Below are 13,522 nucleotides of genomic sequence, written 5' to 3' on the forward strand. Positions count from 1 at the left end.
ACACGGGATTGCAGGGAGCACAGGGGTTACAGGCCAAGTGCAGGGTCCTGCACCTGGGCCAGGGCAACCAGCACCATCAGTGTAGGCTGGGAGAGGATACACTGGAGAGCAGTCCTGTGGAAAGGGACTTGGGAGTGCTGGTGGATGAAAAACTGGACATGAGCCACCAATTCACACCAGCAGCCCAGAAGGGAAATCACATCCTGGGCTGCATCAAAAGCAGCGTGGCCAGCAGATGGAGAGAGGTGATCCTGCCACTCTGCTCTGCCCTCGTGAGACCTCACCTGGAGTCCTGTGTCCAGTTCTGGAGCCCCCAGCACAAGAAGGACGTGGCGCTGTTGCAGCGTGTAAAAAAAAATGACGTGGAGCTGTTGGAGTGTCAAGAGAGCAACAGAAATGATCCGATGGCTGGAGCAGCTGTGCGGTGAGGACATGCTGAGGGAGTTGGGGCTGTTCAGCCTGGAGAAGAGGAAGCTCTGGGGGTGACCTTATAGCAACCTTCCAGTACCTGAGATTAGCCTACAGGAAGGCGGGTGAGGGACTATTCACAAGGGTTTGTAATGATAGGACAAGGAGTAACTGTTTTAAACTGGGGTAGATTTAGACTGGATATTAGAAAAAAATTCTTTAATATAAGAGTGATAGTTCACTGGATTGGGCTGCCCAGGGATGTAGTGGAGGCCCCATGCCTGGAACCATTCAAGGTCAGGCTTGACAGGGCTCTGGGAGACCTGACCTAGGGAGAGATGTCCCCACTGTGTAGGGAGGTTGGACCAGATGACCTCTAGAGGTCCCTTCCAGCCTAAAACATTCTGTGATTCTATGATTCTACATGTACCACTGCCTTGGGCAGCAGGAGGCAGCAGGGCTGAGTTCTGAATGCCTGAGCTTTCAGACAAATAAGCAATTTCTGACAACAAGCCAAATCATTAAAAAAATGCATGGATCTTTTGGAGGAAGTGAAGAGTCCAAGCTTTCTGGTGAGACTGCTGACCTTCAAAAGATCCAGATAAATCAGTTTCTCCAGGACCACTAACAGTCTTGCACTGTTACTGCTGCAGAAGATGTTTTGCCCCATTAGTTCTCCCACTGATACGTCTCCTGACATTCATTCTAGGTGTCCTGATGGGATGGGACACTTGGCACAAGAAAAACCCATCTTCTAGATGGTCCTTTGGCTTACAGACATGCTCCTCAGTAAGCCTGGGCAGACATGAACAATTTTTAGAACAACCCAAGTTTCTGATTTGTGCCTTCCTTGCAACCTCTTACACAAGGTAGTGGAAAATTTCAATCATTATAGCCACTGAATCAAAAAGAGACAGAAAACACTTTTCATTTTACTGTGGAGGTCAAAGCTATGAGCTACTTTCACCAACGTTCTGTGTGACTTCGTGGACTGACTGAAAATACTGAGCTGCCTCTCCTAAGAGCATACTGGCTTTGGGGATTTTTTGAAAAACCTTTTCTCTTGGTTATCTTTCCTCTTTGTTGTTGGATTTTCCTTATTTTCATCTTGCCAGGTACACTGGTAATGCATCTCGTAGTGAGAAAGGGCTCCAGTACCAAAATTTCAGGTACCAAAATATCTTCTGTGGGAGAATATACTAGCCTGCTTCTCTGAAGAGGAGAGTTTTTCTTCTTGATAATATGCTCCAGATATAGTGAATATCTGAAAGGAGGATTTTAAATGTACTGAGACATGGACTTTTCCATTTGACTCACTCTTGCAGTCACATCAGCTATTTCACAGAGAATGTTTTATAACTTGGCCTAGACCTGTGTAAAATAGTTCACTTCATAACAGTCCAAATTTGGAATGCACAACTTTTTCCAAATGCTTTCATACCAGGGGTAAAAAAATCACCACTTCCTTTGCTGCTTTTTATTTTTGTGCTGGACGAGTTTTTTACTTGGTTGTCATCTTAGATAACACAGGATGGAAAGGAGTTAGTCTGCAGCCAAATTCACTTCTCCCTGAGTGTGGAAAATAGACCATTACTTCTCTCTTGAAAAGTAACAGAACATCCCTGAAACAAAGGAGTATCTATTCCAGGACAGGGTGCAGGACAGTGATGCTGAAAAAGCAAAGAAAATAGAGGCCTCCCTAGGTGTGGCTATTTCTTATCATGATTAGGAAGTTGACACAAACTGACAGGTCTCTCATATTTTTCTTACTACTAACTATCTGTATTCCTCCTGGGTCAGCTATCTTTTTGTGTATGCTGATGTATAAATATGCTACAACTCAAACAGTGGAGTGCCCGGTTCTTTAATGTCTTTGCATGCCAAAAAGGGTTTGGTGTTTGCTCTCACAATGGTTACTCTAGACTGTGCATATTTTTAGGATTTCTCCTACAGGCATGGCTAGGAAAAAAGAGGAGGATACTATTTCAGTCTGGGAGTCACAAGCAAGCTGACGGAGTATCTCTCCTTACTCCAGGCAGGGGATCCCAAGGCCAAACTGGCCTCAACCCACCTGTACCAACCATTCACCCAAGGAACCAGCTGACCCACTGCAGCCATGAGCTCACGCTTGTGATAGGGTGACCCCACTCTTCTTTTTGACACCAGTTTCTTAAATATCAGTAAGAGACGGTATTAATCTCCCATCTCTCAAACATTACCAGTAACTGGTACAAAGTTCAGCAGTCATTAAGCCTCTCTACTTATATTTTACCCTGTGACTGTCACAGGGCAGAGGACAACCTGCCCGCTTAGGCAGCGAAGCCCAGGCTCTCCCATGTGGCTCTCTGCTAGGGATGGAAGAGGACTGTTTATCTCAGGCGGTGGTTGCCCAAGGAATTATTACAGAGAAGGATGACCGCAGGGTCAGGTATTATTCTTTGTCAGTGACATGGACTGACTCAAAACTAACATACCCTGCTCAGAAACATACCTATTTCAAAAAAGAACTCATAAACTTAGCACAGAATTTCAAATGCTAGTTCCTCTGTGATACCCAATGTCCCTGGTGCTCAGGGCTCTCCTCAGCCAGATCCACAGTGCCTGTCTAACCCAAAGCAGGCTTGGTGCTCTCTGCTCCTTTGTGGAAGGTCTCTCACTTTGGATGAACGATGTCAACAGGCCTGGTTTCATTCTCATGCAGAATTGAGAACACTTTCAAATCTTAAAATGTTATAGAGAGCAGAATATAATTTACTGATTTTAGTTTTGTCTGCTGATACATACTGCAGTCAGGCTTTGAGAGCTATTCCTAACATACCGCCGTGTTGACAAGCCCTGCCTCTGCCTAGCAATCCTCTCAGGGGACTGTTTTGGGGGTTCATGTACCTTGTTATCCTGTAACTACATGGCCCAGAGCTGCAGCTAATCTCCCTTTCATAGGTGGCAAATGCTTTTCTTTGGCTAATCTGTCTAAAACCTCTGCATCGCAGCAACCTGCTATCTCTGCTCCATGCTCTGAACTTCTGAGAAGCAACGTGGGGGTAATCATGTCCCTCCCAGCAGTCCCTTGCCTTGTAACTTATCTTTCCCTGCTCAACATTAGTTAACTCCTCAAATACTACAGAAGAGCAAACATGCTGTACTGCTTGCAGCTCCTGCATGTAAGACTTTCTGCTAAAAATTAGTATTTTTATCCTCATGAGGATTCCTTGCATCCAAATGAAAGAGGTGGCATCAACAGTGGCTGCATTGTGGAGTTAATGATCCCAGGTATTTGTAGACATATTTCTCAGCATTTTAAAGCAAGTAGTTCAAGCAGCCAAGAGGCTTGACTGGGGTTCATTATAATTAGAGGAGTTGCCACTAAAATTAAACATATCTCTGCAAAACTATATATTCATCACATTTGTTCCATGCTTCAACCAGGAGGGGAAAAGGATCTCATTTTGTGGCAGACAGGTCCAGAACAGCACACTGGAGTCTCTACTGTCCAACAGCTGGACTTCTACATTTTTTATAACTTCTAGGTTATTAGCATTATGCATCCACATTATGTCACCTCGGTACAGCCAAAATTATCTCACTGGCATACTAAGGCACCGCTTCAACAGATGACAGTTTTGTAATCCTGAATTACTCTATAAACCATAACAATTATCTTACCCATCTGAAAGAATTGGATTTTTATTTGTTCTTACAGTATTTTTGATCCTTAAAGTGGTGGATCAAAGTGTTAATCTCTAGTTAATCTCTAAATCTATTTCAGTTAATTCTGAAAAGCAGCATAACCTACATCCTTTTCTAGTCAAAACTGGGCTAAGATATACTCAAAAGGGTCTTCTTCAAGGGTGGAGGAGTTCTTACTTTTCCAGATCCTTCATATGTAACATGAAGAAACAGCAGAACAGTTTTCTTTAAGAAAAGGAAATGGTGTCATAAAACTAACTTAGATTACCATGCCTCCGCCCACTCCTTTCTCAGACAAGGGCACCACTCATTTCTCAGCCTTCTTGTTCTATTTGTACCCACTTCCCATGTCTGTATCGCAGAGAACAACGTGTGCCACAGCCCTGAGAAATGCAGGGAGAAAACGATTACCCTCCTGTGCTCAGGACTTGCCCTTTTCAGAAAAACAAAGTAGGATTTCTAATTTGCTCAGAGGTCTAGTGATGCATGGCACAAGTTCCTCCAAATGTCTGAAACGTTAACACAAGAACAGAATAGGACAGAATAGAATAAGACAGAATAGGATAGGATAATTTCATTTGGAAGGGACCTGCAATGATCACCTAGTCCAACTGCCTGACCACTTCAGGCACTGACCTCTTGAACAAATGCCTCTTGAACACTGACAGTCTTGGGGCATCGACCACCTCTCCAGGAAGCCTGTTCGAGGGTTTGACCACCCTCTTGGTGAAGAAATGTTTCCTAATGTCAAGTCTGAACCCTCCTTGAGGAGCTTCAGTTATATTATCTTTTGGCTTTTTCATGACCATGGACACACGCTTTGGTTCACGTGCATGCAGCAATATGCAGAATCTTTCCTCTGGGCTTGCCTGCTCTCAGTTTTGCTGCTCTTTTCCAACCACACCACATGCCTTTATTTATTTCCTCAATCAAAGCTATAACAGCTCCATCACTGCAGCAACACCCACAAGAGACTTCCTCCAAGCACAGGCTGCCAACACGTCCACTTCAAGTTAAACAGAGAAAGGTACTGGAGAAATAACCAAGGTTGTGAACATGTGCTTTCACACTGGTCTTCCCATCATGAGCCTCATGTTTGCACTCCCCAGGGATTTGCCTTCCCTGTGCTGCTGTTCCCAATAAGCTGCTTGGGCACAGGATGATGGAACAGCCTAATTTGTGACACACAAAAAATAAGTCTTGCAAGTGAAACACAAAGCTGACAGATCATTTGTTGTCTTCAAGAGCTAGCATAAAATATGTTAGCAGAATTTCTACATCTCATCCTGCTCATATATCCATTTAACAGAATTAAACAGTAGTAATTAGCATCTTCTACTAACCATGATTAAATAGATCTTATTTGAGTTAAGAAAAGGAACAAGATACAAACTGATGAAGGGTCAGACCTGTTCCAACAGCAATTCCAAGACAGTTATATTCACAGTCTATCACAGTTTCAATGCCCTTTCCATCCCTAATCTCCACGTGTGAAATGGCTAGACTTTGGGATCTGGGGTGCAGAGTAATACACCTGCTCTCCTAGCTGATGGCTAATTATTAGCTAGGATCACATCACCTCTGCATAGTGGAGACAACAGACTTTGATTAAGAGTGGACCTTATGTATCAGGAGATGGGTAAGAGCACCACTATTTAACACAACATGTTTATTGTTCTAAGTAGGAAAAAAAAAAAAAGACCTGACAGGCTCCTCCTGCCCGGTGTACTTCCCCACTGAAGTTTACACATTCTCCAGTTTTCTAAAGAAATAATAAACTTGTTGATTTCTGGTCCCAGAAAAGCTGCTTATCCAAAGGAATTTTATATTCACTGCTACTTTCAGTTAAGAAAAGGTGTACAGTATTTGGTAAGCATAATACAGCAGCTTGTGCTCCATGGAGTGGTGCAAATGTACCCAGAAGGAGCTTGAGCCCCCAGCACAGCATTAGCCTTTGTGTACAGCCCTTTATAACTTTATCCATGTTATCTGAAAAGCAGATTACACTTATACAAAACATTAGCATGTTTTGATCAAAGTTGCCCGGAATTAAAAATTGCATCCTGAGTCTTGCAAAACCTGCTTAGCTTATAATCATAATTTAATTAGGTTTATAAATTTTTCTGAAATCACCCAAAGCTAGGCATTGATTAAGCAGCAGTCAGACTTTCATGGAAGTGCTCCATTTGAATATAATTCCATCTGGAAGTAGGTTTACAATGTGCATAAAATTGTTTTCTGCAGGTAACCACTACAAATCACAGGTACTGCTATATGTAAAAGCTGCACAAGTGAGCCGTGAATTAAAAGCAAATAAGGATTGTGCTATATATTGTTATACATAACGACAAAGCAGTTTCCAAAGGATATAAAAGACACAATGACACGTGTTTATATGAATGGTAATAGCAAAACAGCATTTAGAATTTAACATGTGTTCCCTTTTCTGGTTTTTGTTTTTGTTTTTGTTTTTGTTTTTTTTTTGTTGGCAACAACACAGCTAGCGTAACACATCTGGACACTGTCAGAGGTGATCTTGAACTGACACAGAAAATACCTATGCTACCATCTGCTACCATCCACGAGTATCAAACAAAGTGATGCACTTTATTTCAGCGTGGACATTTCTTTGGACTACCCAATAAATTTGGTGAGGGGTCAGGGTTCCCTCACCACGGGCATTCACACTGTCTTGCAGATGAGGATCCCGTTGTGTTTGCCCTGCACACCCTGATGACCAAATGGTATTTTCAAGTGAGCTCCTGTGGTCACCAAGCGATGAACAGTAATACTCAGTGCTCACCTTGAGTCCCAGGTTGCCTCCTCTCCTAAGGCTCTTAGGCACACGAGCACCTTGATAGCACCACTCAACAGAAAGCAGGAACTTTCTTGCTGCAGTTTAGCATCAGTTTACAAAGCCAATTAAAAACATCTCTCCACTTAATCTGGTGCAACCGTCCCTGCAGACCAGGCTTAACCAAGCACTACTGGGGATAGATTAGAGAAGCTGTAAGGAGGTAGGTCATGCTCAGCTTCTCTGCTGTCTCACCTTCTGCCAATGTTAATTGCCCACAAGACGGCCAAATTCAAGAACTAGCCCCAACAATCTGTTGGCATGGCTTCCTTTTCAGGGGCATCCCTTTAAAATGTATCCTCTTTCTAAAACCTGTTCAACAAACTCATTCAAACCCACTATATTTTAATAGCCTTACCTGCAGAAGCCTTGGTTGTCATATGCCATATTATTCACATTATCAAATACAGATTTATTCCTGAGTTTCTTATTGTTGTTGTTATTGTTTCTTCCCTTAAAACCCAAGTAAGCAGCTTGCATGTGCTCTAGTTCTTCAGCTCTGAGCTGATACCACAGCTGCATATCTCTGTGAATAAAGCAAGGGGTAAAATACTTTACTGTGATAAATGTCTTTGTATCTGAGCTTTTATCTGACTACAGCCCTGACTCACTAGAGTTTAAATCTAAGTCCAGGTTTACTGCAGACAGCACTTAATATATGCTAAACTTCAAGTGTAAGCCAAATGTCCAGAGGGTTAAATATCTCTGGGTATTTAAGAGGGAAAGTCACTTAAGACATGATGTTCTGTTAATGTTCTCATGGACTTTCATCAGTGACACACATCAGGCCAGATCTTGTTAGTCTGTAATCTTTTCATGTACAAATTATTTCAGGAAAAAACAAACAAACAAAACCAAAACAAACCAAAACAAACAAACAAAAAATCCACCACACAACAACAAAACCATGAATTTTTTGCAAGCACTGCCACTCCTATGGGTTCAAAAATCAACAGGCAGGTTGAAAAGATGAATTGACTTAAAAATGGAGGAGACAGGTAATGTTGCCTTTAAGAGCAGGGCTTATTTGGTTGCCTTCGGGATTTCCTTCTGGAAATGCTCAAAGTCCTTTTCATGCTTTCCTCCACAACTCTGAGGCAAAGAAAAAGAATAAGAAAAAAAAAACACACCTTTTTTTCCCCTTTGTTTTTAGAAGTCTAAGATTCACATAATCACAGACATTCACACTGGCTCATGGGACGAGATTAAACTGTGAGGGCTGGCGATGCTGATTTGGTGTAATTTCTGCCCTCTGAGGATGTAATACTGCTCCTACCAAAGAAAACTATGTTCACACAGTGGGACAAGGTCTGTGAGGAGGCTAAATTGTGTGAGGATTTTCAGCAGCCTTTGTCCTTTTTCCCTTCAAATGCAGGGATAAAACACAATACAGCAGTTCAAAGGTCATCAGACCTTGCAAGACAGCTTTGTAGTCAGAAGTGATCTCTTCTAGTAGACCAACTAGAAAAGCCAAAAAAAAAAAAAAGGTAGGGTAGACTTCAAAGCTTAAGGCAAGATGTGGGCATCTTCCCCACTCCACAAGTACACCATACTCCACAGGTGCAGCCTACTTTTCCTTTAAGAGATGGTCTAAAAGACACTTATTTTACTAAACTCCTATCAAGTATTCTCATTTGGTATTAAGGCATCAAGCCTGCAGCTTCTCTTCAGATTAGTGCTTTGTGCATCCAAAGTTTGATCCACATTTTCCAACTACATCAACAAAAGACATGCTACTACCACACCTGGCACTCTGCAGCATGGGTTGCAAGTTAGGCAAGTTTTATACAGAGATAGGTTACTCTGTCTTGTGTGACATGGACAGTTTCTATGTCATCTCAGTTGCTTTCTGACAGTTGGGTGAGGCCACACAATGTCTACAGTGCCCCCAGGGTCAGCCCCCAGGGGTGTGGCTCAGTTGTGGATGGGCCAGGTTGAAGTGCCTCCTTCAGGAGGCAGTGAAGGGAAGAGAGAAGGCAGCAGGGAATTGAGAAGCTCCCAGCAAAGGGAATCATTTTATGTCCTGATGGCAGAACCAGGTCAAAACATGTGGTGTGAAGGGCTTTTCTTTTGTAAGAGAAAAAGAGAAAGTCAAAGTCATGTGAATGGCTAAGTTTGACAAAACTTCATTTAAAGTAAATTAAGAACAAGGACTTTGATATTAATAGTCTTATCAAAAAGAAAAGTGACAACGCCAAAAATGCCAACCAACCCTTTCATTTCAAAATTTGTTTCCTGTTATCAGTAAAAACATGAAACTATGAATGACACCCAGGACTTGATTTTTCACCTCACAAAATCCTTTCAAGGGAAATAAGAAATCTGTATTTTAGTTACAATCAGATTTTGAAATGACAGAATTTCTTCCGTAAGCTGGTTCCCACACAGCTCTAGATAAAACACAGCTTGGAGCAGAGAGACCTTCACTCATGTCCTCCCTAGTCTGTCTCTACTCCACTGTTACCCTGCTGCACTCCAAACACTCCTCTAAAGCAAGAAGAGGCTTAAAATCAATGAGAAATGCAGCTTAGTGTCTTCACAGCAGGCATCAGAGGGACAGGGTGCAGCCACCCCACTAAGCCACATGCAGCAGTGGGAACAACTAGCAGGAAAAACAGGAGGGAGACAAAAAAGAGATGCCCATGGAAAGCCTTCTGCAGCTGGTGACTTTGGATGGATGCTCTCAGGAACAACAGTGAGTCGGTTTTAGCATACAACAAGATGTGGTCATGCAGCCACCCTTTGCAATGAATTTTTATAGTGGGCTGGATTTGTAAATTTTCCTTCTTCCCATGCCTGTTTATAATCCTGCCCACTGACTGGTACTTCAAGACAGAAGACAAAAATCCTACATCCTTCCAGCACAGCGCTGTGACAGCTTTAAGCATGCTTTGCAGATGGTGGGGGCTTTGATGGTTTCAACACGGATAGATTAATCTTCCCAGCAATGTTCAAGGAAAAAAGGAAAGAGAGAGAAGAAAAAGAAAAATACAGCCAATCTTAAGTAATTCAAGGAGAGAAAGACTGGCCTAGCAAATAAGACTCAGCTTCTGTATAATCCTGGGTAAATCCAGATCTGCCCAGGCCTGCTGAGGTCAGCTGGTATTAACAGACATTAGGTGCCTAAATACTCTTGAATTTCAAGTCTTTCTGTGCCTAAAGCCTGACTTACAAATTAAGGATTTTAAGTAATTAACCTCACTGCGATGTGAGCATCAAGTCTTTTGAAGCTATTGCAGAAGCTATTGTCCATATGCTGCACAGTCTTATGCCAGTTTTAAACATCTTTTCACAACCTACCTTTGAGTCCTTCTCCTTTCACTTTTCTTCACACACTTGATAAGACAACAAGTTAAAAAAGCCATGGACATCAGCAGAATGATGGCACAGCTCACGATGGAGGCAATCACTGCGATCTTAAACCCAAAAGTCTCATATTTTGATATAGCTGCAGCAAAGAAAACACAGAAGCATGTTTCTAAGATGAACCCGTGAATTATCTTTCACATTTTCACTAAGCCATGCTGAAACCTACCTGCTTCATCCTTCTGCTAATAAAATGAGGACTTTCACGTTAGTATGTATCAAAATACTGGAGTATCTTGGCTTCAGCTTAGAGCTATATATAAACCTCCTCTTTATAAGCTACCAATGAATTGTTCACAATTATTTCACCACTGCATTTCAACACAATGCCTTTAGCGCTGCAGTAGCTAAAAAGTACAACTGTGGGCATATCAAATGCAGATGAGCTAGCAGGCTCTTATAAGCATTTGTTAATAAGGACTGAAGGTGCAAAACCAAACAGTGACAGGGATATATGGTTTAAAGAGGCCCTTTAGAACAAGAGCATTTTCATGTAATCATATCCTATTTGTCAGGCAGTGAACAAAAGGACTTCCTGTCTGGGGAAGAATGTGGGATGGAAGAAGAGACTGTATATGCAGGTCTGAGTGTTCAGAGTGATCCAGTGCTGAAAATAAATTGTCCAGACCAAAGGAGGAGTGGGAACATGGTGTGGCACAAGTAATAAAGATCTCTGCCAACTCATCTGGAGCACTAAGCATGTCTCACTCTCAAAACTCATCTAGTTCTTCTGACACCATGATGACCAGCATCACAAATGGTTTGTCTGAGCTCCACACAAAGCTCTGTATACTCTGCTCTGTTGAGACCCCACCTGGAGCACTGCATCCAGTTCTGGAGCCCCCATTATAAGAGGGACGTGGACCTGCTGGAGCGTGTCCAGAGAAGGGCCACCAGACTGATCCGAGGGCTGGAGCAGCTCTCCTACGAGGACAGACAGAGAGTTGGGGCTGTTCAGTCTGGAGAAGAGAAGGCTCTGAGGGGACCTTATTGTGGCCTTCCAGTATCTTAGGGGGGCCTACAAGAAAGCTGGGGAGGGATTTTTTAGGATATCGGGTAATGACAGGACTAAGGGGAATGGGGCAAAGCTGGAAGTGGGCAGATTCAGGGTGGATGTGAGGAAGAAGTTCTTTACCATGAGAGTGGAAAGCCCCTGGAATGGGTTGCCAAGGGAGGTGGTTGAGGCCCCATCCCTGGGGGTCTTTAAGGCCAGGCTGGATGAGGCTCTAGACAGCCTGATCTAGTGTGAGGTGTCCTTGCTCATGGCAGAGGGGTTGGAACTGGGTGATCCTTGTGGTCCCTTCCAACCCTGACAGAATCTGATCTGTTTTAGCAGAGGACTTAGTAGTGTTAGCTTAATGGTTGGACCTGATGATCTTAAAGGTCTCTTCCAATCTAAAGTATTCTATGATTTCTCTCATTTTTCTTTAATGGAACCTCTCAAGAAATAGCCGAGTTTGTGAGAGAGTGGTAAGTGTCTAAAAGAGCTATCCATCTATCAGAGACTTAAGATTATACAAGGTCTGAGACATAGACTGAGATTCTCAAAACTCAGAGGTACCACACTTTGCTGGGGCCTACTTATAGTCAGATTTCTAACAATGTTATAATAAATAAGAAGAAACATAGCTTGAAAGGTCATGAATGTTGTTGCCATTGAAATGTAATTTGTCAACGCCGTAACTTTCCCATGTGGCTACACCTAGAATTTTAAAAAAAATATCATGGTGTTTCTTTTACAGCAAAAATAACCTCAGAAAAGAATGCCAGGAGATTAGAGGGTTTGCAAATATATTAGTTGGTGCTGCTATCTATACATTTTCTAAAGAAGGGTACAGCTTGTAGCTGGAACCACAGTTCTTCTGAATGCAACACTACCAGAGTCAATGACATGAGATCAGGCACAAATCCAACAGAGTCTTTTTTGTGTCATGATAATGAATGATGTCAGAACACATATGAAGCTCAATTACGGCCAGCAGGGGCAACACTGACGGAAAATGACATTGTGTTTTTCCTTGCACAGATGTCTAGAATTAATCCTAATGTTGTAAGAGATAGGCAGGAAAAAGAAACACAATCCAGCCTAAAGAGACTGGGAATGGTTTGGAAAGAACCTTACGCTTGCAGGAGGGTACTCCAGCTGTCCACTGGGTACTGTTCTCTTTCCAGATGCAGGTGATGACAGCTGGTCCCTCCAGCTGGTGCTCGGCAGAGCACTGGAACGTTATCACCGTCCCCAGAGCCGTGCCGTTGCCGTGAATGATCCGCAGTGTGCCGAGCTGGGGAGGGAAGACACGGCTGCACTGCCCTGCAGAACAAATCCAATGCAAGACAATGTGGTATCAGAGCCAAAAGCAAAGGTCTGGTTGAGTTTTATTGTAATCAGATTGTAAATCAGTCCAAGTTAATGGTCAAAACAAGTACCAGACATCGGGGTGAGCAATACTGACTGGTCTGCCAAGTACCAGCCCAAAGCCAAACCCCTTCGGTGCCATTCGACAGCTCCACTGCCTTGACCTCTGGTGCAAAGTGGGCATAATATTGTGTTGCAATATTATCTGCTTAGGCCAGCACATATTAAACATTTAAAAAGACCCAAACAAACCAAGTCATTCTGTGAGTGGCATGGTCTCCTATGGATTCCTTGTCTCGTTGGACTCCACATGAAGTATGCAGGCTGGCATCATCCAAGGTGGGAGTACACCTAATACATCTTCCCCCAGGCAAACTTCCCAAGATCTAATGGATTGATCACATATTTCAGCATTTCAGTCTACTGGGTAGCATCTTTTCATGATCCTACCTATCTTTCAAGAGCACCTCAGTTAGTCACGGTTGAAATGGACCAGCCACTGGGTTCAAAAGCCACAGGGAGAGGGCAGTGAGACAAACATGCAGCACTACATCCAACTTATCTCCATTTTCAAGTGACAAACTCTGCTTTATACTATATAATTAATTTTTAGTACATTTTTGTTCATTCAGCTTCTCTTTATTTCTTTGTTGTTCTTACAGCTGTTTGTTGAGTCGTGAAACTGTTCTCTCAGCCAACTAATGTCAGCAACTGACTTTATATAATAAGTTTTATTGTTACAATGTTCCCTGTTTCACACTCATTTTAAACATAAGTTTTGATGGTCGGTCATTAAGACAACATATAATATCCAGAGATACTTCAAAGATAGTAACAATAAATACATCTTC

At 42.6% G+C, this 13,522-nt stretch overlaps 1 protein-coding gene across 1 annotated transcript in view; it reads right to left on the reverse strand.

Annotated features, from left to right (window-relative positions):
• Nucleotides 1–12,626, reverse strand: part of SUSD3 (sushi domain containing 3) — a gene marked incomplete at its 5' end in the record, with an annotated part of 16,263 nt that extends 3,637 nt beyond the window's left edge. Inside the window, 3 exons of the mRNA XM_008942585.1 lie at nucleotides 7,308–7,475; nucleotides 10,250–10,397; nucleotides 12,438–12,626. Coding sequence (XP_008940833.1) covers nucleotides 7,308–7,475; nucleotides 10,250–10,397; nucleotides 12,438–12,626 — 505 coding nt within the window. The remainder of the gene's footprint in view (nucleotides 1–7,307; nucleotides 7,476–10,249; nucleotides 10,398–12,437) is intronic.
• Between the last annotated feature and the right edge of the window lie 896 nt (nucleotides 12,627–13,522).

This window comes from Merops nubicus, unplaced genomic scaffold, assembly GCF_000691845.1.
Source record: "Merops nubicus isolate BGI_N331 unplaced genomic scaffold, ASM69184v1 scaffold11366, whole genome shotgun sequence".
In the NCBI taxonomy this organism is placed as follows: domain Eukaryota; kingdom Metazoa; phylum Chordata; class Aves; order Coraciiformes; family Meropidae; genus Merops; species Merops nubicus.